We start from the raw sequence: 23941 nt of genomic DNA on the forward strand, positions 1-23941 counted from the left end.
GCCATCTGTAGACAGAACGATCTTCCTGTAAATGAAAAAATCTTATCCTTCAGGAGCAAAGTACTCTGTCCCAAAGGTGCTGAATTTGTGATGGCACCTAAAGGAAGAATGTTAACAGATTTAGGAATCATTTGTGAACATGTGTAGAGAACTGCACATTTTGAAAACCTGTCATAATTATATACTAGTTATTCATCTCTACATCTTTGAAAAGATTCTTTTGCAAGGCAGTGTGAATGGGTGTCTAGATTCCAGAAATAGACTCAGACACCAGCTTGAGTCTTGTCCTACTGTGTCAAAGACAGAATATAATAACTTAAGTGAATCCTTAGATTATCTCTATTCCTCGCTTCTCACCTTTAACAGGGAGATTCCTAACCTCCCAGAAAAGCCGTCTAGATAAGGCTCACAGAGAAAGCCTGGGCTGATAGATGCTGAATGGAGCTAGACTCAAGAAGGCTCTCATCCCAAGGGCGTCTGAAAACTTATTCTCCTGATCTGGAGCCTAAGTAATTCAGCCAGCAAGGAAAGGGATTCCTGGATTTTTTGTTTTTTTTGTTTTTTTTAATAACTTTTTATTTACAAGATATACACATGGGTAATTTTACAGCATTGACAATTGCCAAACCTTTTGTTCCAATTTCCCCCCCCCCCCTTCCCTCATATGGCAGGATGACCAATACATGTTACATATGTTAGAGTATAAATTAAATACAATATATGTATACATGTCCATACAGTTATTTTGCTGTACAAAAAGAATTGGACTTTGAAATAGTGTACTATTAGCCTATGAAGGAAATCAAAAATGCAGGCGGACAAAAATAGAGGGATTGGGAATTCTATGTAGTGGTTCATAGTCATCTCCCAGAGTCTTTCGCTGGGTGTAGCTGGTTCAGTTCATTACTGCTCCATTGGAACTGATTTGGTTCATCTCATTGCTGGAGATGGCCACATTTATCAGAAGGGATTCCTGGTTTTGAGAAAAGAGCCGAAGGTTAGGAAGTGGAACAGACACTGTGTGGTCAGCATAGGCCTGGAAGACGGCCGAAGACTGACTAGAGGAAACTTGGGGAGCCCTAGCAGGGAGAGTGCCATGGGAAGGAAGCCACTTGTTTAATTTGCAAAAGAGGCTTGTTGAGCTTGGAATTTGGGGGCGTTGGTTGTCAGGAAGATTTAGGAACTGTGATCCAGGATCGGTATTTCCTGAAGGCTTTGGCTCTGTCAGACAAAGTCCCCTGACTCAGATGGTCCTGACCTGCTTGCCCGTTTATGTGATATTGGTTGTCCAGCTGCTTGGAGATGAAGTAGCCCAAGCTAGGAAAATTAGAGCAGGGCTGATCCACTTCCCGTTCTCCCCCCAATTTGTCTGACAGGAAGACTTGCAGCTGAGTGGCTCCCCTCCACAGGGTCATGATAAGGACCATGTGAGTTAGGTGTAAAGCTCTTAGCGCAGGTCCAACCATAAAGTGCTTGGTGAGTACTTTCTCCCTTCCTCAGTCCCTCTGTGGGAAAAGAGCGCTTGTGACAGGCGGATTCTGCCCAGTAAAACTGTTCCCACACTGACCTGGCCTGAGGCACGCCCCTCCCTCTGCACCGCCACAAAGCAGTGCTGAGTCTTCAGATCCCAGTCGGTTCTTGATGAGCTTTTGGAATTCTTTCAGAATTGTTCTTTTTTATTGTAGTTATAGAATGAAGCCTTCTTTGGATTCAGCTCGCTTTGCTCAGTCTTGCCAGTTTTCTCAGCTTTTCTCCTCTTAATTTCTGAGAGGAAATCACCTTTTCCATTCATACCCAATCATTTGGTCAGCCATTTTTTAGGGGAAGATTGGCAACTTTCTTGAAGGATCTCTCAGGTTGGCATTAACTCCTTTTCTTGTGGAGGAGAGGAGAGGAGAGGTGGCAGTCCTCAGGAGAGTGCCTACCTAGCGAGCCCCGTTGAGCCTCCTTCATAGTGTTGTATTTAGGGCTGTGAGCCTTGGGGCTTTGCACCTGCATTGAGGTCCTATAGGAGAACCTCTCTTTATCCTTTTGGGCTCTAGATCACTCTAAATAATCTTAAATGCCAATTTAATAATTCAGTTATTAACTAAAAACTAATAGTTCATTACTAATACCTGAATTATTTATAGCATTGTTACATCTCAGTAATTCCAATCTTGACCCGAATCATTCTGTAAATGCTGAATCCAGAATGATGGAGGCAATAGTCTTGTGCTCTCCCCTGTCAGTCCATAGCTGGAATATTGAGTTTTCTTTGGACATTTAAGGGGGCCTTTTAAGAACTTGTAAAAACTGGTTGAAGAAACTAGAAGGGTTTAGCTTATTGAGAAGATTTAGAAGGGACATGATTGCTGTTTTTGGAATTTTGATGGGCTAGCATATGGAAGAAAGATTGCTGTATTTATCCTATAGCATAAAAGCTAAGATCCATGGGTTTAGAAAAGTCTGACAGAGCCTTTTTTTTTTTTTTTTTAAATTTTTTTTATTATTATATCTTTTTATTTCCAAAACACACGCATGGGTAATTTTTTCAATATTGACCCTTGCAAAACCTTTTGTTGCAAATTTTCCCCTCCTTTCCCCTGCCTCCTCCCCTAGATGGCAGGTAGTCCAATACATGTTAAATCCAATACATGTATGCATAAGTATACAGTTCTTGTTGCACAAGAAAAATCTGATCTAGAAAGAAAAAAAAACCTGAGAAGGAAAACAAAAATGCAAGCTAACAATAATAGAAAGAGTGAAAATGGTATATTGTGGTCCACACACAGTTCCCATAGTCCTTTCTCTGGGTGTAGATGGCTCTCTTCATTACTGGACAATTGGAAGACAGCTTTTTTTTTTTTTTTTTAAATACATTTTTATTGATATCTTTTGATTTTTTTAATATTCCTAAAATGTTTCCCGATATCCTTCATGCTTCAGTTTCTCAGAGAGCCATCCACATAGAAAATGGAATATTAAGGAAAAAAATAGAAAAGAAATGTTAGGAAAAGTCATAAAAGTACTACTTCCTACCTCTGCTTCTCTCCTCACTTGGAGCAATGATTAATCTTGGTAATTTTGCATAGTCACTTAACATTTTTTAAAATAATTTGTTTTCAATTCTGAATTTTCTCTTTTCCCTCTCTTCCCCACCCATTGAGAAAGGAAGAAATATGATACTTTTTATGCTTTTGAAGTCACGTAAAACATATTTCCACCTTAGCTGTGTTTTCAGGGGTAAAAAAACTCAAGAAAAATAAAGTGACAATATATGCTTCATTCTTCCCTGAGTTCATTAGTTGTCTCTCAGGAGGTAGAGAGCATTGTTTTATCATGAGTGCTTTGGGACTGTCATGGATTATTGTCGTGATCAGAGTGGCTAAGTCTTTTACAGTTGATTGTCATTACAATATTGCTCTTATGCTTTACATGCAATATTCACTTTGTTTTTTTTATTTGAAAAAATTTTTATAGTATCTTTTTATTTTTCAGAATACATCAAAAGATAGTTTTCAACATGCTCTTGCAAAACTTTGTGTTCCATATTTTTCTCTCACCCTCTCCGCCTCTCCCCTCCCATAGACAGCAAGTAATGCAATATAGCTTAAATATGTGCAATTATTTCCACATTTATCATGCTGCCCAAGAAAAAAAAATTAGAGGGGAAAAAAGTAAACAACAACAAAAAAAGGTGAAAATACTATATTGTGAGCTGCATTCAATCCCTATAGTCCGCTCTCTGGATGCAGATGGCTCTTTTGGAATTGGCCTGAGTCACCTCATTGTTGAAAAAAACCAAGTTTATCACAGCAACATCCACTTTGGATTGTTTTGTGATTCATTATCTTTTGGTAAATTTTATATCTATTTATCTCGGTAAATTAGTATATTGGCAAATTTGCTATTTGGTATTCTTAGCTCTGCTAACTTCATTTTGCACCAGTTCATTGTAGATCTTTTCATATTTTTTTTTCCTTCACTTATTTTATTTTTTTCCAGCTACACGTAGATAGTTTTTAACATTCATTTTTGTAAGATTTTGAGTTCCACAATCAAGGCATTTCCAGTAGACTTATGATGGAAAATGCCATCCGCATCCAGAGAGAACTAGAGAGACTGAATGTGAATCAGAGAATAGTATTTTCATCTTTTTGTTGTTGATATTGTTTGCTTGGTTTTTTTTTTTTCCCTTTCTTTTGTTTTTTTACTCCTTTGAATCAGATTTTTCTTGTGCAGCATGACAATTATGGAAATGTTTAGAAGAATTGCACATTTTTAACTTACATCACATTGCTTGCTATCTTGGGGAGAAGAGGAAGAGGGGGAAAAATTTGGAACACAAGGTTTTGCGAAGATGAATATTGAAAACTATCTTTGCATATATTTGGAAAAATAAAAAACTATTTAAAATATTTTTGAGTTTCAAATTTTCTCTCCCTCCCACTCTCTTACCTCTTCCCTTTACAAGACAGAAAGCAAGCTGCTGTTATATATGTACAATCATTTTAAACATATTTCTGTATTAGTCATGTTGTGAATAAAAAATCAACAAAAGGAAAAAAACAAAAAAAGTGAAAATAGTATCTTTCAATCTGCATTCAGTCTCTATAGTTCTCTCTCTGGATGTGGAGGGCATTTTCTACCACAAATCTATTGAAATTGTCTTGGATAACTTATGGCTAAGAAGAGCCAAGTCTATCATATTTGATCGTCACACAATCTTGCTTTAAAACTATCTACATTGTTCTCCTGGTTCTGCTTACTTCACTCAGTATCAGTTCATGTAAGTCTTTACAGGCTTTTCTAAAATCAGCCTGCTCATCATTTCTTATAAAACAATAGTATTCGTTATATTCGTATACCCCAATTTAGGCATCATTTCCTAATTGATGAGCATTCCCTCAATTTCCCATTCCTTGCCACCACAAAAAGAGCTGCTATAAAAATTTTTTGCATGTGTGTCCTTTTCCCTTTCTTATGATTTCTTTGGGATACAAGTCCAGTAGAGACACTGACAGATCAAAGGGTATGCCCAGTTTCATAGCACTCTGGACATAACACCAAATTGCTCTTCAGAATGTTTGATCAGTTCATAATTCAATCAACAGTGCATTCATGTCCCAGTTTTCCCCACATCCCCCTAACATTTATCATCTTTTCATGTCATCTTAACCAATTTGATAGGTGTGAGGTGATACCTCAGGGTTTTTTTAATTTGCATTTCTCTAATCAATAGTGATTTGATCTTCTCAAAATTTTCAGCATTGAAAATGATAGCACAGTACCATTCGATTATATTCATGTACCATTTTTTTTAGTTATTAACTAATAGATGGGTATTTAATTTGTTTCCAATTCTTTGCTGTACCCAAAATGCACTATAAAAATTTTAAAGAATAGTTAGTACCAATATTTCACAAATTATTCTCAAAAATTAAGAAATCACTTTACCACATTCCTTTTATGTGATAAATGCAAAAATCAGGAAAAAAACATTGAAAGAGAAGCATAAACGATATTATTAATGAATTTGAAATACTTTCAAAGAGATCACAACAATTAGAAATCATTCATTTTAGCCAAGTTTTGAAAAATAGCTAACATAATTATCTCATTAAAAACAAAAAACCACATGTTTATCTCAATAGATGGCAGAAAAAGTCTTTAACAAAGTACAGTACTCATATATGCTAAAAATTCTACAAAGTAAATATATATCTATATATATATATCTGATAGCACAAATTTATAAGATACTGTTGCAGATCTATAAGAGTAATATCCATTTCTTAATAGGAAAATGGTCAACAGAAATAAATTATTCCTTAAACTATTCCTTGTAACCAAATTTTTTTATTTTTTTAATTTTTTTTTTAGATTTTTTTTTATTAAATCTTTTTATTTACAAAACATATGCATGGGTAATTTTTCAACGTTGACCCTTGCAAAACTTTCTGTTCTAAATTTTCCCCTCTGTTAGATCACAGGTAGTCCAATATGTGTTAAATATGTTAAAATATATGTTAAATCCAATATATGTATACATATTTATACAGTTGACTTGCTGCACAAGAAAAATCGGATCTAAAAAGAAAAAAACATGAGAAGGAAAACAAAATGCAAGCAAACATCAATAGAAAGCATAAAAATGCTATGTTGTGGTCCATGCTCAGTTCCCACAATTATTTCTCTCTGGGTGTATATGGCTTTTTTCATCACTGAACAATTGGAACTGGTAATCAGAATTTATTAAAAGAAGGAAAAAAAACAATTACTTAAAATTAATCACCTCACCAAGCAAGTTTTGACAGTGTAAGCAGATGAAAAGATAATTTTTTAAAGATAAAAACATTTTTGAGAACAATTTGAAAAGTTTCTCAGATTCTCTAGTGGTCAATTAATCAAACTGATATTAAGGGCTACTTATGTGTTAGGCACTGTGCTAAGTGCTGGAGATACAAAAAGAGACGGGAGTACTTGCTCTCAAGGAGTTCATAGTCTAATAAGGGAAGTGTAATTTATGCATTACTTTATATCAATCAAATTGGCAAAAATAAGAATGGTATAATAATGCTGTTAATGAATGCATATTGTTAAGAAATAGTTAGGCGACAATTATAAAATTCATTTGAAGAAAAAGGCTAGAATCTCAAGGGAAGTATGGAAAAAATAAAGAAGGAAATAAGTGTTTATTAGACATCTGCTCCATGCAGGCGCTGTGTGCTAAGTGCTTTACTAATATTACCTCATTTGATCCTCACAACACCCCTGGGAGGATTTGGGAACTGAGGCAAAACAGGTTCAATGTCTTGCTCAGGGTCACACAGCTAGTAAGGGCTAATGGCTGGATTTGAACTTAGATCTTCCTGACTACAGGCCCAGCACTCTATGCCCTGTGGTGCCACCAAGTCCTTTTAGGGATGGAAATTGGGAAACAAGGCAGGAATAAAAGGATTATAGTTTCCCCATGATTCAGAATTTCTTATAAAGCAATGATCATCAAAACTCTTTGGTAATAGGTGAAAAAGAAAAAAATAGGAAAGTAGAACAGGTTAGATCATTTCAGTTCAGAACATTGAAAGCTTTCACACAAACAAAATTAATGCAGCCAGCATCTGAAGGTAGTCTTCAAGAGGATGGAGTTGGAATTTTCCTATGGAATGTCCGATAATGGTTTAGTAGCCAAGAGATCAAGAAAATTAAACGTAATTTTATGAGACTAAGAGATATTCCCCAGTGGATATAATGAATGGACATAGAATATGAAGAATTGGTTCTTAAAAGAGGAAATACATACTATAAAACATAAATGGCCCCAGATAATTAATAATAAATTCAAATCAAAACAACTCTGAGATTTCACTTCTGATAAATTGGCAAAGATGACAGGTGTTTGGGAAAGAGGACCCTAATGCATTGTAAATGTGAATTGGTGAGCCAATCTCCAAAAGAAGTTTGGAATATGCTTTTTTTTTTTTTTTTTTTTTTTTTTTTTTTATTTAATAGCCTTTAATTTACAGGATATATACATGGGTAACTTTACAGCATTAACAATTGCCAAACCTCTTGTTCCAATTTTTCACCTCTTACCCCCCCCCCCCCTCCCCTAGATGGCAGGATGACCAGTAGATGTTAAATATATTAAAATATAAATTAGATACACAATAAGTATACATGACCAAAACGTTATTTTGCTGTACAAAAAGAATCAGACTCTGAAATATTGTACAATTAGCTTGTGAAGGAAATCAAAAATGCAGGTGTGCATAAATATAGGGATTGGGAATTCAATGTAATGGTTTTTAGTCATCTCCCAGAGTTCTTTTTCTGGGTATAGCTAGTTCAGTTCATTACTGCTCCATTAGAAATGATTTGGTTGATCTCGTTGCTGAGGATGGCCTGATCCATCAGGACTGGTCATCATCTAGTATTGTTGTTGAAGTATATAATGATCTCCTGGTCCTGCTCATTTCACTCAGCATCAGTTCGTGTAAGTCTCTCCAGGCCTTTCTGAAATCATCCTGTTGGTCATTTCTTACAGAACAGTAATATGGAATATGCTTTTTTACAAAGGCTACAGTAGGAATGAGTTTTGTCCCAGAGATTACACTGCTAGGCATATATTTAAAACAAAAACAAAAAACAGAAGGAAAAGACCCATCCACACCAGAATCATCATAGGACTTTTTGTGGTAGCAAAGAACTAAAAACCAAGGATATGGTTGTTGATTGGGAAATAATTAAATTGGGTGCAGTACTTGAATGTGATGAAGTATTCAAGAACAGCATTTCATAGCAGCAAGGGGAGAGTTACACAGTAAGCCTGATTCAGACCTGAGGGAGCAGCCACCCAGTCCTGAGCGCTCTGTAATCCCAATGTCCCAAGAGGCCTGAAAGCAGAGGCGAGATACTGCAATGAGAGACGTGTGCTGTTAGAGCCAGTTGAGGTGTTGATTGGCTTTATTGGGCTGCTTTTTTTATCTTCTTCCCTTTAAAAAAGATACTTTGCTACAAAAAAGTGATTTGTTGATTGGGATGAATGGGGGATATCTTCAGAAATAAAAGTGATATAAAAGCAAAATATATGAATGCCTTTTGGGGGGTGGTGAAGTTAGACAGGTTTAAGCTTAATTTAAGAAAAACCTCCCTGAAAATGAGAGCATGGACAGTGCTATGGGCTGTCACAGGAGGTCATGAATTTTCCATCATTGGACCTCACATGATGTAGAGGGCCAGGAGATAAGACTTCATTCCAGCTATTGAGTCTTAGAGTAACTTGGCTCACCAAAATTCCCTTATTGAAATAGCAGAGACTGTTTGTCAATATAATAAATAATCTAGTGATTGAAGCAAGAATGTCCACAAGGAGACTAAAGGTATTTGGGAGAAAGATATCTGAGATAATGGTATAATAAACTTTACTCTGATACGTATCTCAACTATTTACACCTCTGTCTAAGTAACCAAGATCCGGGCTTAAGGGGTTTAATCATGTAATCATAGTAGAATTTTGTTAGGCTATAGGGATTTTAAAAGAGTGTACTTTGTATCAAACCTATGAGCATTTGAGGTATACATATTTGTGTCTCTGATAAATAAACTTCAAAAAGTCCATAATCAGGACTTCTCTGCCTGAGCCTGGTATGTCACATCCCTCATCACTACAGGAGCTGGACTCCAACAACATGACTTTTGGGTAATTAGGTTAATGAAAGGGGAGATTCTTGCTTGGGCTGTAATGGGAGTAAATAGGCTCTCTCAGGCTCTGTGGTCATGACCTTTTTCTTATTGATTCATCATATTGGGATTTTCTCTTTCCAAGTATGGCCCATCACTATTGAAGGGATAGCGTCTGGCTCGGTAGAAAGAAGGCAGGATATGAAATGAGACGGGGCCTTGAGCCCTTCAACTTTCTGGGTGACTTTGGGCTGCCCCAGACCCTGGGCCCCTTCGATGAAGTGAGCTCATGCTTTTGGTGCCTTGGGTTCCAGAGTGTCAAATATGATCCGTCACTGTCTTTATCTCCTAGTTAATGCTCTCTGAGTGGCTGATTGATGTCCCTTCAGATCTGGGGCAGGAATGGATTGTGGTGGTGTGTCCTGTGGGAAAAAGAGCCCTTGTTGTGGCCTCCAAGGTAAGTGACAGAGAAGAGGGATCCTTTGGGAGAGGGGGCTTGGTGTGCTGGTTTTGGCAGTCCCTGGGTGGCTAACATGACTGCAAAGGAAGGATGGGAAGACAAGAAGAAGAAACCAACTAGATCCTAATCTAATGAATTTCATCTCATTTTCCAGGGTTCTACTACAGCTTATACCAAGAGTGGATACTGTGTCAACAGGTTTCCTTCCCTTCTCCCTGGAGGCAATAAACGGACCTCATCCACAGGAAAAGGTAGTCTGTGAAATCTTGCATTTGAAACATCTTAAAATAACACTTTTTCCTCCTCTTGTGGAGCCTTTGCCCCAGTCATTCTAATTCAACAAGCCTTTATTAAGAACAGGACATGCAAGATGGTACTCTATTCTAGACACCCAAAGACAAAAATGACAGAAGTCCTGTTCTTGGGGAGTTTATCAAATATAGGCACTGAAGTGTAATGGCCACTTAATAAATGTTTATTGACTCTATACAGACTTACATTGTCAAAGTAAGGTTGACCTTTCTAGCCTTTTCCTTTTCAATTATTTTAGGGATCATAGATACATTGGATTTCTCTAGAAGTCTTTATAAAACCAGTTAAAATGTTAGGTGGGGAATGTTTGTATCCTAGTGTATCTAATTACCTTTTTTCCTCTCTACCCATCTCCTTCATCAGATCAGCAAGCATTCATTGCTCCACACTCTGGATTCCTTCTTCTGCCACTCTAGTGAAACTGTTTTCTCAGAGGTTCCCAGTTATTTTCTGTTTCACTCAAGCATGCATTTTCTTTCCTTCTTATCTGTTCCCCTCAATTGAAGAAAAAGAAAAGCTTAACACCCAACAAAGCAAAGAAATGCATATTGTCCAGGAAAATAACTTCTTACATTGGCCACGTCCAAAAGTACCTGTCTCTAGCCTACTGAGTCCATTTCATTCAGAAGGTTGGCAATATTTTTCATCTTCAGAATTCTGGAATATTTCATTCAGAAGGTCAGCAATATTGCTCATCTTCAGAATTCTGGAATCATGGTCATTCTCTTGATTATATTTATGTATAATTACTTTGTTACTGCCAAATATAGTAGCCACAGTTTTCCATATTTACAGTTTTACTCCTCATTTCCTATGTAGTCATGTAAGCTTTCTGGGACTTAGTTCTCTCATCTATAAAATGATGAGTTGGACCAGAATTCCTCTAAGGTGCTTCAACTCTAATTCTGTTCTTCTAATTTACTCTTCAGGCACAATCCCCTCTGAGAATGATTCCTAAATTTTTGTCTCTAGACCTAACTTTAAAAGCTTATTTAAAAGTCTCGCATGTCTGATTGCCTATTAGATTAGGTTAGGTAACCTAACTAACACCTATGTTTTTACTTGACTTTCTGAACCAAGTTCAACACACCAGAAATAAACTCCTTATTTTCTTTTTTTCATTCTCTTAAAAATCTTGTGTAATCAATCTATCAACAGGTTTCTTTTAAGCCTCATTATTTCTGCCTTGAGAGGGTCAAAACACATTCTATACTCACAATCTTCATTTTAAGCACAAGCCTATCAGAAACAATTTTATTGATTTTAATTCTAAATATTTCTTCTTAGACTCAAAGATGGGCAGAGCCTTTCAAAGCTTCTGAAACTCTTAACACAAGTTATTTTGAAGTTAAAATCTGTGACTCTCCTTGACAGTGGTCAGAATTCCATAACCAAAAACGAGCAAAGGTTCATTTTTGCTGATAGTTCAGTTAACAGTTCACTCCTTTAAACAGACTGAGTCACTTGAGTCCAGTCTTATAAGAATCATTTTCCAAAATTCATTCTACCTTTCCTCAGTCACCCCTTCCCAGGATTCCTCTTTGCACCTGTCCAAAGGTGAACTCAGGAGATACTTCCATTAACTAAAGAAATCAAAGATTCCTTCTCTGAATCTAGTCATTGCCCTATTCTGGTCAAGGCATGGGGAAAGAACATGCGCTCTCTTAAGTGGTGCAATTCTGGTGCCTCTGTGCTCCAGTTCTGGCATGGCCCCAAATCCATCCTCCATAAGACCAGAGCTCTTCCCTGAACTTTCACTCACTTTCCACATAAAAATGATCAGGCTTTCTGTAAGAGGAGAAAGAACTTTGTGCTGGGCTTTGTTTCAGAATTGATAATAAATGAAAGTTTTCTCCTTTAGATCAGTCCAAAAGCTTCAGATTAGGGTAGGGAGAAAAATGCTTTTTTAAAATGTCTAAAAGAGGAAAGGGGGGGGGGGTGGTATAGGAGGTGAAGGGTCTCAGTTGGCTTCTACAGAAGAATCCTAGAATTACCTTGTCTTCTTCATCTTTTTGACGCAATCTGATCTGTCTGTCTTAGAAAACAGAAACTACCTTCTAATTTTGTTTTTTTTCTTTTTATTATTATAGCTTTTTTTTATTTACAAGTTATATGCATGGGTAATTTGACAGCATTGACAATTGCAAAACCTTTTGTTCCAATTTTTCCCCCCCTTCCCCCCCCCTCCCTTAGATGGCAGGTAGTCCCATACATGTTAAATATTTAAAGTATATGTTAAATACAGTACATGTATATATATGTCCATACAGTTATTTTGGTGTACAAAAAGAATCAGACTTTGAAGTAGTGTACTGTAAAGGAAATCAAAAATGCAGGCAGACAAAAATAGAGGCATTGGGAATTCTATGTAGTGGTTTATATTCATTTCCCAGAGTTCTTTTGGTATAGCTGGTTCAATTCATTACTGCTCTGTTGGAACTGATTTGGTTCATCTCATTGTTGAAGAGGGCCACGTCCATTAGAATTGATCATCATATAGTATTGTTGTTGAAGTATATAATGATCTCCTGGTCCTTCTCATTTCACTCAGCATCAGTTCATCTAAGTCTCTCCAGGCCTTTCTGAAATCCTCCTGCTAGTCATTTCTTACAGAAAGTAATATTCCAATTACTGTTCTGTAAGAAATGACCAACAGGATGATTTCAGAAACCTAAGAAACCGAACGATGCTGAGTGAAAATAAGGACCAGGATCGTATATCTTCAACAACATACTAATGATGACCAGTTCTGATGGATCAGGCCATCCTCAGCAACAAGATCAACCAAATCATTTCTAATGGAGCAGTAATGAACCAACTATACCAGAAAAAAGAACTCTGGAAGATGACAAAAACCATTCATTGAATTCCCAATCCCTATATTTATGCACACCTGCATTTTGATTTCCTTCAAACTAATTTAAATAATTCAGAGTCTGATTCTTTTTGTACAGCAAAATAATTTTTGGTCATGTATCTTATTATGTATCTAAGTTTATTTTAATATATTTAACATCTACTGGTCATCCTGCCATTTTAGGGAGAATTGGGGTAAGAGGTGAAAAATTGGAACAAGAGGTTTGGCAATTGTTAATGCTGTAAAGTTACCCATGTATATATCCTGTAAATAAAAGGCTATTAAATTTAAAAAAAAAAATAAAAATAAAAATAAATATTCAAAAAAAAAAAAAAAAAAGAAAGTAATATTCCATAACATTCATATACCATAATTTATTCAGCCATTCTTCAATTGCTGGGCAGCCACTCAGTTTCCAGTTTCTGGCCACTACAAAGAGGGCTGCCACAAACATTTTGGCACACACAGGTCCCTTTCCCTTCTTTAGTATCTCTTTGGGGTATAAGCCCAGTAGAAACACTGTTGGATCAAAGGGTATGCAGTTTGATAACTTTTTGAGCATAGTTCCAAATCGCTCTCCAGAATGGCTGGATGTGTTCACAATTCCACCAACAATGTATCAGTGTCCCAGTTTTCCCATATCCCTTCCAATATTCTGTATTATCTTTCCCTGTCTTTCTATCCAATCTGACAAGTGTATAGTGGTGTCTCAGAGTTGTCTTAATTTGCATTTCTCTGATTAATAATGACTTGGAGCATCTTTTCATATGGCTAGAAATAGTTTCAATTTCTTCATCTGAGAATTATCTGTTCATATCCTTTGACCATTTATCAATTGGAGAATGGCTTGATTTCTTATAAATTAGAGTCAATTCTCTATATATTTTTGAAATGAGGCCTTTATCAGAACCTTTAAGTGTAAAAATGTTTTCCCTGTTTATTGCTTTCCCTTCTAATCCTGTCTGTATTAATTTTGTTTGTACAAAAACTTTTCAATTTGATATAATCAAAATTTTCTATTTTGTGATCAGTAATGACCTCTAGTTCTTCTTTGGTCATAAATTCCTTCCTTTTCCACAGGTCTGAGAGGTAAACTATCCTATGCTCTTCCAATTTATTTATAATCGCATTCTTTGCCTAGGTCCTGAACCCATTTTGACCTTATCTTGGTGTACAGTGTTAAGTGTGGGTTGATGCCTAGTTTCTGCCATACTAATTTCCAATTTTCCCAGCAGTTTTTGTCAAACATTGAATTCTTATCCCAAAAGCTGGGGTCTTTGGGTTTGCCAAACACTAGATAGTTATTGACTATTTTATCCTTTGAGCCTAACCTATTCCACTGATCAACTAGTCTATTTCTTAGCCAATTAGTTTTGGTAACGCTGCGTTATAATATAATTTTAGATGTGGTACAGTGAGGCCAACTTCATTTGATTTTTTTTTTTTTCATTAGTTCCCTTGTAATTTTTGACCTTTTATTTTTCCATATGAACTTTGTTGTTATTTTTTCTAGGTCGTTACAATAGTTTTTTGGGAGTCTGATTGGTATAGCACTAAATAGATAGATTAGTTTAGGTAATATTGTCATATATTTGCTCACTCTATCCAAGAGCATTTAATAGTTTTCCAATTAGTTAGATCTGACTTTATTTGTGAAGAAAGTGATTTGCTCATATAGTTCCTGATTTTCCCTTGGCAAATATTCCCAGATATTTTATACTATTGGTATAGTTACTTTAAATGGAATTTCTCTTTGTAACTCTGACTGTTGGATTTTGTTAGTGATATATAAGAATGCTGATGAGTTATGTGGGTTTATTTTGTATCCTGCAACTTTGCTAAAGTTGTGGATTATTTCTAATAACTTTTTAGTAGAATTTCTGGGGTTCTCTAAGTATACCATCATATCATCAGCATAGAGTGATAATTTGGTTTCCTCTTTACCTACTCTAATTCCTTTAATCTCTTTCTCATCTCTTATTGCTGAAGCTAGCAGTTCTAATACAATATTGAATAGTAATGGTGATAGTGAGCAACCTTGTTTCACTCCTGATCTTATTGGGAATGGTTTTAGTTTATCCCCATTACATATGATGCTTACTGATGGTTTTAAATAGATACTACTGATTATTTTAAGGAAAAGTCCATTTATTCCTATCCTCTCAAAGTGTTTTTAATAGGAATGGATGTTGGATTTTATCAAATGCTTTTTCTGCATCTATTGAGATGATCATATGGTTTTTGTTAATTTGGTTATTGATATGGTCAATTTAATTTTGTTTCCTTTTAAAAAATATATTGATATATACCATTTTGATCCAAAAGTATATACTCACAAGCATTCCTCTCCTTTTTTTTAGACCAGTGTTGTTTATTGGATTTATCTAGCTTTTTTCCCCATAAAACATTATTTTTGACATGTTACTCCCCTCCTCAAGGAGTCATTCCCCATTGCCTGTTTGAATCACTTCCAGAGTTTTCTCTTTCCAAGAAGTGTACCATGATGGGGTTTTGTCTTCCCCACCCAGGCTGTTCCTCCCTGATTTCCCAATATGCACCATTTCCCTTATTGAGTTGTTCTCTTATTTGTCCCCATACCCTAAGAAGGAGATTTATTCTTGTCTTTATGTATGCTTTTTGTTCTTCTTGAAATGCCCTTTTTCCCCTCTGCCTGTCAGAGTAATCCTCCTGTAGTCCATATGATCTCTCCTTCTCTGATTAGCATCAAATTGTCTGTCATAATAATAGTTTACATGGATGTGGCACTTTTAAGTTTTACCAAGTGCTTCATGTGCATGATCTCACAGTAGGCCTGTATGCTAGATACTATGAGTAACATTCCTGTTTTATAGATGAAAAAACTGAAACTAAGCTCACTGAGGACAGGATCTATGTCTTATGCTTTTAAAATCCATTACTAGGTCATATTGGTTGATTGATAAAGATAGAGTTTTAAAACTACAAAATAAATTGTTTCTTTGAGTTGATGATTGTTTTCTAGGTTGCTTAAAGATAAATAATATATTATCATATATATGTATATATTACTTACATCATACTTATTTAGAATTGGGGATACTGAAACTAACCTTGCCCTCTTCTCCTTGAAGATGGGCCATCTCTTTCAGGGTATTTCCCTGGCTGTTTCTATTCCCCCTCTCTTGCCTTTACTTCCAAGGATGGGTTGGAATACTGGATGAACACTCCCCACTTCCTACTGAAGGGGCCTACTGGGAAGGGGCAATGGTACGAATTGTCATGGATTCAACCCTGAGATTGTGGGGCAACCTTTCTGACTTGCTCTGTTTGATCCTTAGACTACACAATCCTGGACTGCATCTATAGTGAACTGAACCAGACCTACTATGTTCTGGATATGATGTGTTGGAGGGGACACCCTGTCTATGATTGCCAGGTAAGTGTCTGGTGCTTGGGATGCCTCCTCCTCTTCTGCTTTTAGCCTTCAAATTGTCTCATTCATTGTATGGGAGCAAGCTCTTTGACCCTATATAAGGGCTCTGCTGTGTCTCGTGTATTTTCTGCTTCTTTGAAGTAATTTTTTTTTGTTTGTTTGTTTTTTTTTTTTTTTTAATGATGCTAACTAGATTAAAGAATGTTTAGGGAGGCCTCAAGAGGCACCTTTGGTTTCCTTTATCCTTTATTGAGAGCTTGGCTCTTAACCAAGTTGTACCTTGGACCCTGTTGGCACTCTGGTGAAGCCTGATTCTACTGTGCTTTGCTGCCTAAGTTTATCATGGGGGGGAAATGTTAAGTTTCAGTTAGAAATTAGAAATTAGAAAATGAATTTTTTTTTTCCACCTGTGTTCCTAGAACTCCTGAAATCTATCCATGGACTCCTTTGGAATCCATGGATGCAGGTTAAGAGTCCCCCTGGCCTGTAGGATCAAAGCCAGGCTCCTTGATTTATCTTGGAAAGCTACCTTTATTTGGCTTATTATTTATTTCTCCTATTTATTTACTCTGGGCTGACCCAAAATGGCTATTGTGCCAGACATAAGCATCCCTTATATTTGATTTGTGCCCCTCCTTCTATGTTTCTCTAGAATCCCCAGTTTTCTTTAGGATGCTTGACTTTGGTGCAGCCCTCCTCCCCTCTCCCTCTTAAAGCCTTTCTAAACCCTGCACTCTGAAGTGGTAGATCCTCCTTCTTGGGTATCTGTGTGTCTGTAGGTGCATGTTGTTTCCTCAATAGAATGTAAGCTTCTTGAAATCAGGGACTAGTTCTTTTTTGTCTTGGCCCTTGGCAGAGTATTTAATGCTTGTTTTTGTGACCTTGACCCATAAGACTGTTGGGAGGCAAATGGAAATATTCAAATAAAGGGTCTTTGAGCCTCATTCTACCAGGATGCTTGTTTTCCATATTAGAATTTTGGTCGATGAGGATTTTCATCTTTTCCCTCTTTCTTGCCTTTCCTCCTCCTATCTCCTTCCTTTTTCCAGACTGATTTTAGATTCTACTGGATCCATTCAAAGTTACCAGAAGAGCAGGGACTTGAAGAGAAAACCAGGCTTAATCCAGTAAGTATTTTATATTGAGGTTTAAAATTTTTCCTACAGGGAGTTAAATTAGTTTATTATCTATTTAGTCTAATATATATTAAATTATAAATTCATTGAGGTCACACACTGGAGTTTTTTTCATCTTTACATTCCTAGGGCCTAATACAATTCCTTACATATAGATGTTTAAAAAAATCAAATCATAATTTGGGTGTACTTAGTACACTGCCTTTGTCTTGCTTTCATGGATGGTCCTGTTGCTCCTTTTTAGGATCATAAACATTTTTTTGGTAAGAACCTTTGAGGTCATCTAATCAGTTGAGAATTTGGGGTGCAAAACTGTGCATACCCTTTGATCCAGCAGTGTTACTACTGGGATTATATCCCAAAGAGATTATAAAGAAGGGAAAGGGACCTGTATGTGCACGAATGTTTGTGGCAGCCCTTTTTGTAGTGGCTAGAAACTGGAAACTGAATGGATGTCCATCAGTTGGAGAATGGCTGAATAAATTGTGGTATATGAAAATTATGGAATATTACTGTTCTGTAAGAAATGACCAACAGGATGATTTCAGAAAGGCCTGAGAGACTTACAGAACTGATGCTAAGTGAAATGAGCAGGACCAGGAGATCATTATATACTTCAATAACAATACTAGATGATGACCAGTCCTGATGGATCAGGCCATCCTCAGCAACGAGATCAACCAAATCATTTCTAATGGAGCAGTAATGAACTGAACTAGCTATACCCAGAAAAGAACTCTGGGAGATGACTAAAAACCATTACATTGAATTCCCAGTCCCTATATTTATGCACACCTGCATCTTTGATTTCCTTCACAAGCTAATTGTACAATAATTCAGAGTCTGATTCTTTTTGTACAGCAAAATAATGTTTTAGTCATGTATACTTATTGTGTATCTAAGTTATATTTTAATATATTTAACATCTACTGGTCATCCTGCCATTTAGGGAGGGGTGGGGGTAAGAGGTGAAAAATTGGAACAAGAGGTTTGGCAATTGTTAATGCTGTAAAGTTACCCATGTATATATCCTGTAAATTAAAGGCTATTAAATTAAAAAAAAAAAAAAAAAGCTGGAGGAACCAATAAGGGGAAAAAAAAAAAAAAAAAAAGAGAATTTGGGGTGCAGATGGGTCAAAAGGAATCCAAAAGCAGTACCTTAAAACTAGTGGCAGAGTCAACACAAGAATCCAAGGTCCCTGCTTTCTCCCTGGGGGCTTTGACCTGAGAGGTATAGAATTAATTGTATTTAGGGCATCTAATTAGTTAATGATTAATTATTCATCTTTGGAAGCATATCAGGATTTGAACGTGACTGAAAGTGGATCAGTCCTTTTAGTCCTTTTGTTGCTGGAATTGGGCACAAATCTAGCCAAGAAGATTAGGGACACAGGAGTTGTCATCTTACTGAGGTATTCTTGGGCATGAATGCTGTTACTGGTGTGTAGAAAGATCCTTCCAAACCTTTATTGGAAGCTGTGTTAGAATTCAAAGAATGTCCCAAATTTCTTAATCTGATAGGATTTTCAAAGCTAAAAAGGGCTAAGCTGGTCCAGAGTTATTAAACAAAGGTAGGTTGGGGAGAATAAAATGAAACTTGACCAAGAATGCCTGAACTTATGCTAAGATTACTGGCTTTGGGGTCATTCCTCAAACAGTGGAAATAAAGAAGAAATGCTACAAGTCTCACTGTTGTGACTTTGTGTGTTTTTTTCCTTCTAGTTTAAGTTTGTGGGTCTGAAAAATTTCCCGTGTACCCCAGAGAGCATATGCAAGGTCTTATCCACGGATTTCCCCTTTGAGGTAAGAAATTTCACTGTTCCCTCTTCTCAAGCAGCGAGGGACAAACTGGACTGGAGCCTTAGAACCATTTTTTATTTTTTCTTTGGAAAATCCTTAAAAAAGCTTGTGTCAAAGGTCATCTTACCTGAGAAGCTTCATCCCTGGGTTGATGGATTGGCATCCCAGGGAATCTGGCACAGATTGAGCTGCTTTCCCTTGAAAGATTTGCACCTTTGGGTTGGAAGCTTTGGGGGTGCACTGGCACCTTCAGGCCACTAGGGTATGGTGTTCCTCTAGGATCCAGTGGTAAAGGCCCAGTAGGAGATCTGCTGGGATCTCCAGCTGTGGGAATGACCTTTAAGGACATGTCTACCCTTCTGTTTTACATAATAGGAAAGGGAGGAGAAGAAATGGGTATTGGCTGCTGCCCAATACTCTGCACTCCAGGGCTTGGACCCAGAGGATTCTTGGGGAGAAGGGGGGAGCTTATCCCAGGATTCCCTGCCAGCTGGTCCAGAGATAGAGAAGGCACTAACGGCATGGGAACCTCTGGTTCACTATCATTACATTATTATCCATGCTGTATTGGGAAGGTCTCTGGACTTGGGAGCCAGGGGCACTGGCTTTTCTGCCACCACTTTGATGTTACTGTCCTCAGCAGCCTCTGAGGGATCTCACCATGGGGCTCATAAAGCACCTTCCTTTGGCCATCCTCCCACCTTGTTAAATTATGCCCAGTCATTGACCACTGTCAGTTAGAATGGAAGATGATTTTATTAAAAGGATCCTAGCCTGCAGAATGAGGAAATGCCAAGTGTTTGCTCACCACAGGAAGTCAATTAAGAGAAGGTGGTAAGGACACCACCCTTATTTATAGAGCTTGTGTCCTACATGACCGTGAATGAATTTCAAAGATGAGTCACTGAATGATGAAAAACAGAATGTCGGGTTATAGGAAATCCTTAGGTGAGGCACATTAATGGGAACTGAAATGCCAGCTCTCAGCAGGGACTCAGGCAGTAACCTGAGTGAGCATTCCCACGGCACCTCACTCTGGAAGCATTGGGAGACCAACAACCCAAGATGACTTGTGGATCATCTTGAAAACTGGCACCTCTGTGGTATTCATTACATTCTCTTATTTTTTTTTTCTAAGATGGACATTTACTTTAAAATTTTCCTTTTCTAATCTAATTTGGAGAAATCCTATTTGTTAGAACTCAGGACTGTAAAACCTTTCTCAGACTTAGCTTTGGGAACTGGTTTCTCCCTAGGTCATCCACTTGTTGTCAGCCAGCTCCACTTTGACACAAGCTCATGGTCTCAGATGGTGCTTTTGGGGGGTCTCTAACTGACCCCTTGGTGGTTTTCCACTTTTCAGGTGGATGGACTTCTCTTCTATCACAAGCAGACCCACTATAGCCCAGGGAGCACGCCCTTGGTTGGCTGGCTGCGCCCGTACATGGTGTCCGATGTCCTCGGCATGACGGTGCCCGCTGGCCCTCTGACCACCAAGCCCGACTATGCTGTGCATCAGCTGCAGCAGATCATCGAACACAAGAGGAGCAAGAAAGAAGCCGGGGCAGTGAATCCGAACGAGGCCTCTGAGAACGGACGCTATGAGCTGGAGTACCTGTCCACCCCCAAGTTAGCCGATGGTTCGGGCAGCCAGATCGAAGCCACGAGTCTCATGGAAAACTGAACTCTCCAAGGGACCAGGAAGAGCCCACGCCTGCACCCTCTGAACTGCTCTTCCCATGGCTTGTCGCATGCGTGACGGGTGCCTGAGGCCCAGAGACGAGACTTGAGTCCATCCCATTCAGCCAGACACACCTGGGGCCCGAGAAGCTGAGCTGAGACCCCTGTTCCCTGGCAAGGAAAGGAAATGTTCCCAGGATGCAGAGCGCTTCCTTGCTAGATCTCATATCCTTGTCCTGGGCGGACGGTGCTCGGGCAGAGTTGAGCGATTCCATCTGCTAAAAGTCTATCTCAGACATGCTATGTAAACATATGGAATTTGTAAGAACTAAGTTGTCTGTGATTTTTATGCCTTTGTTTCTGTAGACCTCTTGCCCCAGTGCGGGGCAGTTCCCCCGAGGGCTGTGCCTTGTTTCCTCACAGATGTGTTACCGCACTAGGTCTTAAGCAGCTGCATTTGGGAACTCATGTTTTTGCAACTGGGAGAGGAAGGGAAGTTGGATGAGGGGCCCCGAGTTCTTGGTCTCTGCATTAGTTCTGCCTTCTGAGAAGGCGAGAATGATTTTCTTCCTGTGGACATTGCCGAAGGTGAAAGTTCCTTTTAAGCCATGGGAGCTTATGAAGCTGACCAACTAGCCACTTCTTTGTGTTGTGAGAATGTGCCCTGCCCCCTGCCATCTGGTTCCTGCCTTCTAAAGCTTCCTCCCCCCCCCCCCCCCCCCCCCCACACACACACCCCTCTTTGTTGCTACATCACTGGGAAGCATCTACCTTGTCTCTACAGGAAGATGTATGCTTTCATTTCCCATAGTGCTGTTGAGAACAGTATTAGTGATACAGGTCCAATCTCTTAAGACAGAACTCCCCCAAAGTTTATTGTCTTAACCTGGGAATGATAATGGGGCAGAAGTGGGTGCTAAGTGGAGCACAATTACACCCATTCAGCATATCTCCTGAAAGTAGCCAGGATGGCTGGTGATCAGGCACACACTGAAGCTGATTCTAAAACCCAAGAAGGAAACTTTCAATTGTGCTGTTGATTGTAGATTCAAAAGTTTTAGTTTGATTTTCCTTTGAATTATAAAAGCATTTTGTTTTCTCAAAGACCTCTTAACTGACTATAAAATAAGGTCATGATAAATATTTATCTTATTTTAGGTCAGATGAAAATGACAAATTCATATCCAAGTTCTGCAAAACAGTCTCCAGAAATAAAGTTGTTACTGTACTGATTCTGAAACAGCCCTTAAGTAAAAAGGGAGTTATTAGCCCTTTTGAGTGCAAGAACTGCTCAAACTAATGTGAATGCTTTGTCTTGGTGGTATTTAATATTTGACCTGGAAAAGCCATATAAATTTAAAAATAAGAAAATACAAGTCATGCAGATGAGTATAATACCTATATGAAAATGGTTGTGGGCATTCTATTCTCCTTGTAAAGACTTAAGTTTGGCCCAAGCAGCATTTTTAAAAATACATTTTATAACTTTTATTTTTAAATTTTTTTTCTCAATTAAAAAGAAATTAAAAAAAAAAGATTTGAGTTCCAAATTCTATCTCTTTGCCCTTGTTGAGAAGGCAAACAATTTGATAGTAGATTTTTCATGTGCAACCATGCAAAACATTTCTGTATTAGCCATGTTGCAAAAGAAAACATGTCAAAAAAATCAAGAATTAAAAAAATATGCTTCAGTCTACATTCAGACTCTGTCAGTTCTTTCTCAGCAGGTGGATAGTATTTTTCCTTAGTCCTTCAGAATTGTGTTAGATCATTGAATTTGAAGGTAGCCAAGTATGATTGATCATTGAATATTGCTATTCCTGTGTACAGTGTTATCCTGGTTCTGCTTGCTTCACTTTCCATTAGCTCATATAATCCTTACCAGACTTTTCTGAAATCATCCTGCTTATCATTTCTTAGAGCACAACAGTATTCCATCACAATTATATACCAGAACTTGTTCAGCCATTCCCCAATTCATGAGCATCTTCTCAATTTCTATTTCTTTGTCACCACAAAAGAGCTGCTATAAATATTTTTGTACATAGAGGTCCTTTTCCTTTTTTTAATCTTTTTTTTTTTCCCCCAAAAGCTGTTTTCCTCTCTCCATCCTAAATTTCAGGTCTCAAAATAACTCTTCACATCTCTTCCAACATTTATCATTTTCATTATCTGTCACATTGACCACTCTGACTCTTGTGAAGTGGTAGCTCAGAGTTGTTTTAATCTGCATTTCTCTGATAGTGATTTACAACTTTTTTTTATGTGACTACAGAACATTTTGATTTCTGAAAACTGCCAGGCAACATTTTAAAAGGCACAAAAGGAAGCCTGCTGACTAGGTATGAGTTCAAAACCTCGCCTTGGTGTGATCTTGCACCTCAGTTTCCTAATCTCTAAATTGAAGAGGTAAAGGATGCACCAGCTTTAAATGATCATTTGGACCAGAAACTCTGCTCGTGGGGTCCCACTCATCCTTCGTGGTCAGAGAAGTGTCCCTGTACAAGAGTGACTGAAGATGTGTCTGGCTGCCGGTGTTGGCTTGTGTTTGCTGCAGCCTTCTAGGAACTGCTGTTATTTTTAACACTGTGAAAGCAATTAAAAGGAATAACTGAAAAATGCTTTTCTCTGTATAGCATAAACACTGGGGGGTTGGGGGAAGGAAGAAATGTGTATGAGAACACAAAGCCACTAAAAAAGAGAAATCCTAAAAAGGAAAGATTAAAGATCTATATTTTTAAGTATTTTTCCCATTTACTTGTAAAGATAATTTGTAAGATTTTGAGTTATAAATTTTTCCCCCCTCTTTCTCTTTCCTTCCCTCCTCCCCAAAACAGAAAGCAGGCTGATAGAGGTCACATTTTACATGGGCTATATACATAGATCATATATTCATTTTAAACATGTTTTCATATTTGTCATGTAAAAGACTAAGAACAAAAGGGAAAAAGCACATTTTTTAAAAGGTGAAAATATGCTTTAATCAGCATTTAGTCTCCATAGTTCTGTCTCTGGATATGGATGGTATTCTCCGCCCCAAGTCTGATGAAATTGACTTGGGTCACTATGGCTGTAAAGAGCCACGTCCATCAGAGTTGACCATCATATAATCTTGTTGT

General features: G+C 37.7%; 1 protein-coding gene across 3 annotated transcripts in view; it reads left to right on the forward strand.

Annotated features, from left to right (window-relative positions):
- SNUPN (snurportin 1) overlaps positions 1-21154 on the forward strand; it is a 30347-nt gene extending 9193 nt beyond the window's left edge. For all 3 annotated transcript variants that reach the window (XM_031956568.1, XM_031956569.1, XM_031956570.1), the window contains exons 4-9: positions 9518-9622; positions 9780-9876; positions 16112-16209; positions 17256-17333; positions 19065-19145; positions 20506-21154. In XM_031956568.1, the coding sequence (XP_031812428.1) occupies positions 9518-9622; positions 9780-9876; positions 16112-16209; positions 17256-17333; positions 19065-19145; positions 20506-20826 (780 nt within the window). In that variant the 3' untranslated portion in view covers positions 20827-21154. The remainder of the gene's footprint in view (positions 1-9517; positions 9623-9779; positions 9877-16111; positions 16210-17255; positions 17334-19064; positions 19146-20505) is intronic.
- Positions 21155-23941: the final 2787 nt, after the last annotated feature.

The sequence above is a fragment of the Sarcophilus harrisii genome, chromosome 2 (genome assembly GCF_902635505.1).
Source record: "Sarcophilus harrisii chromosome 2, mSarHar1.11, whole genome shotgun sequence".
Taxonomy (NCBI): domain Eukaryota; kingdom Metazoa; phylum Chordata; class Mammalia; order Dasyuromorphia; family Dasyuridae; genus Sarcophilus; species Sarcophilus harrisii.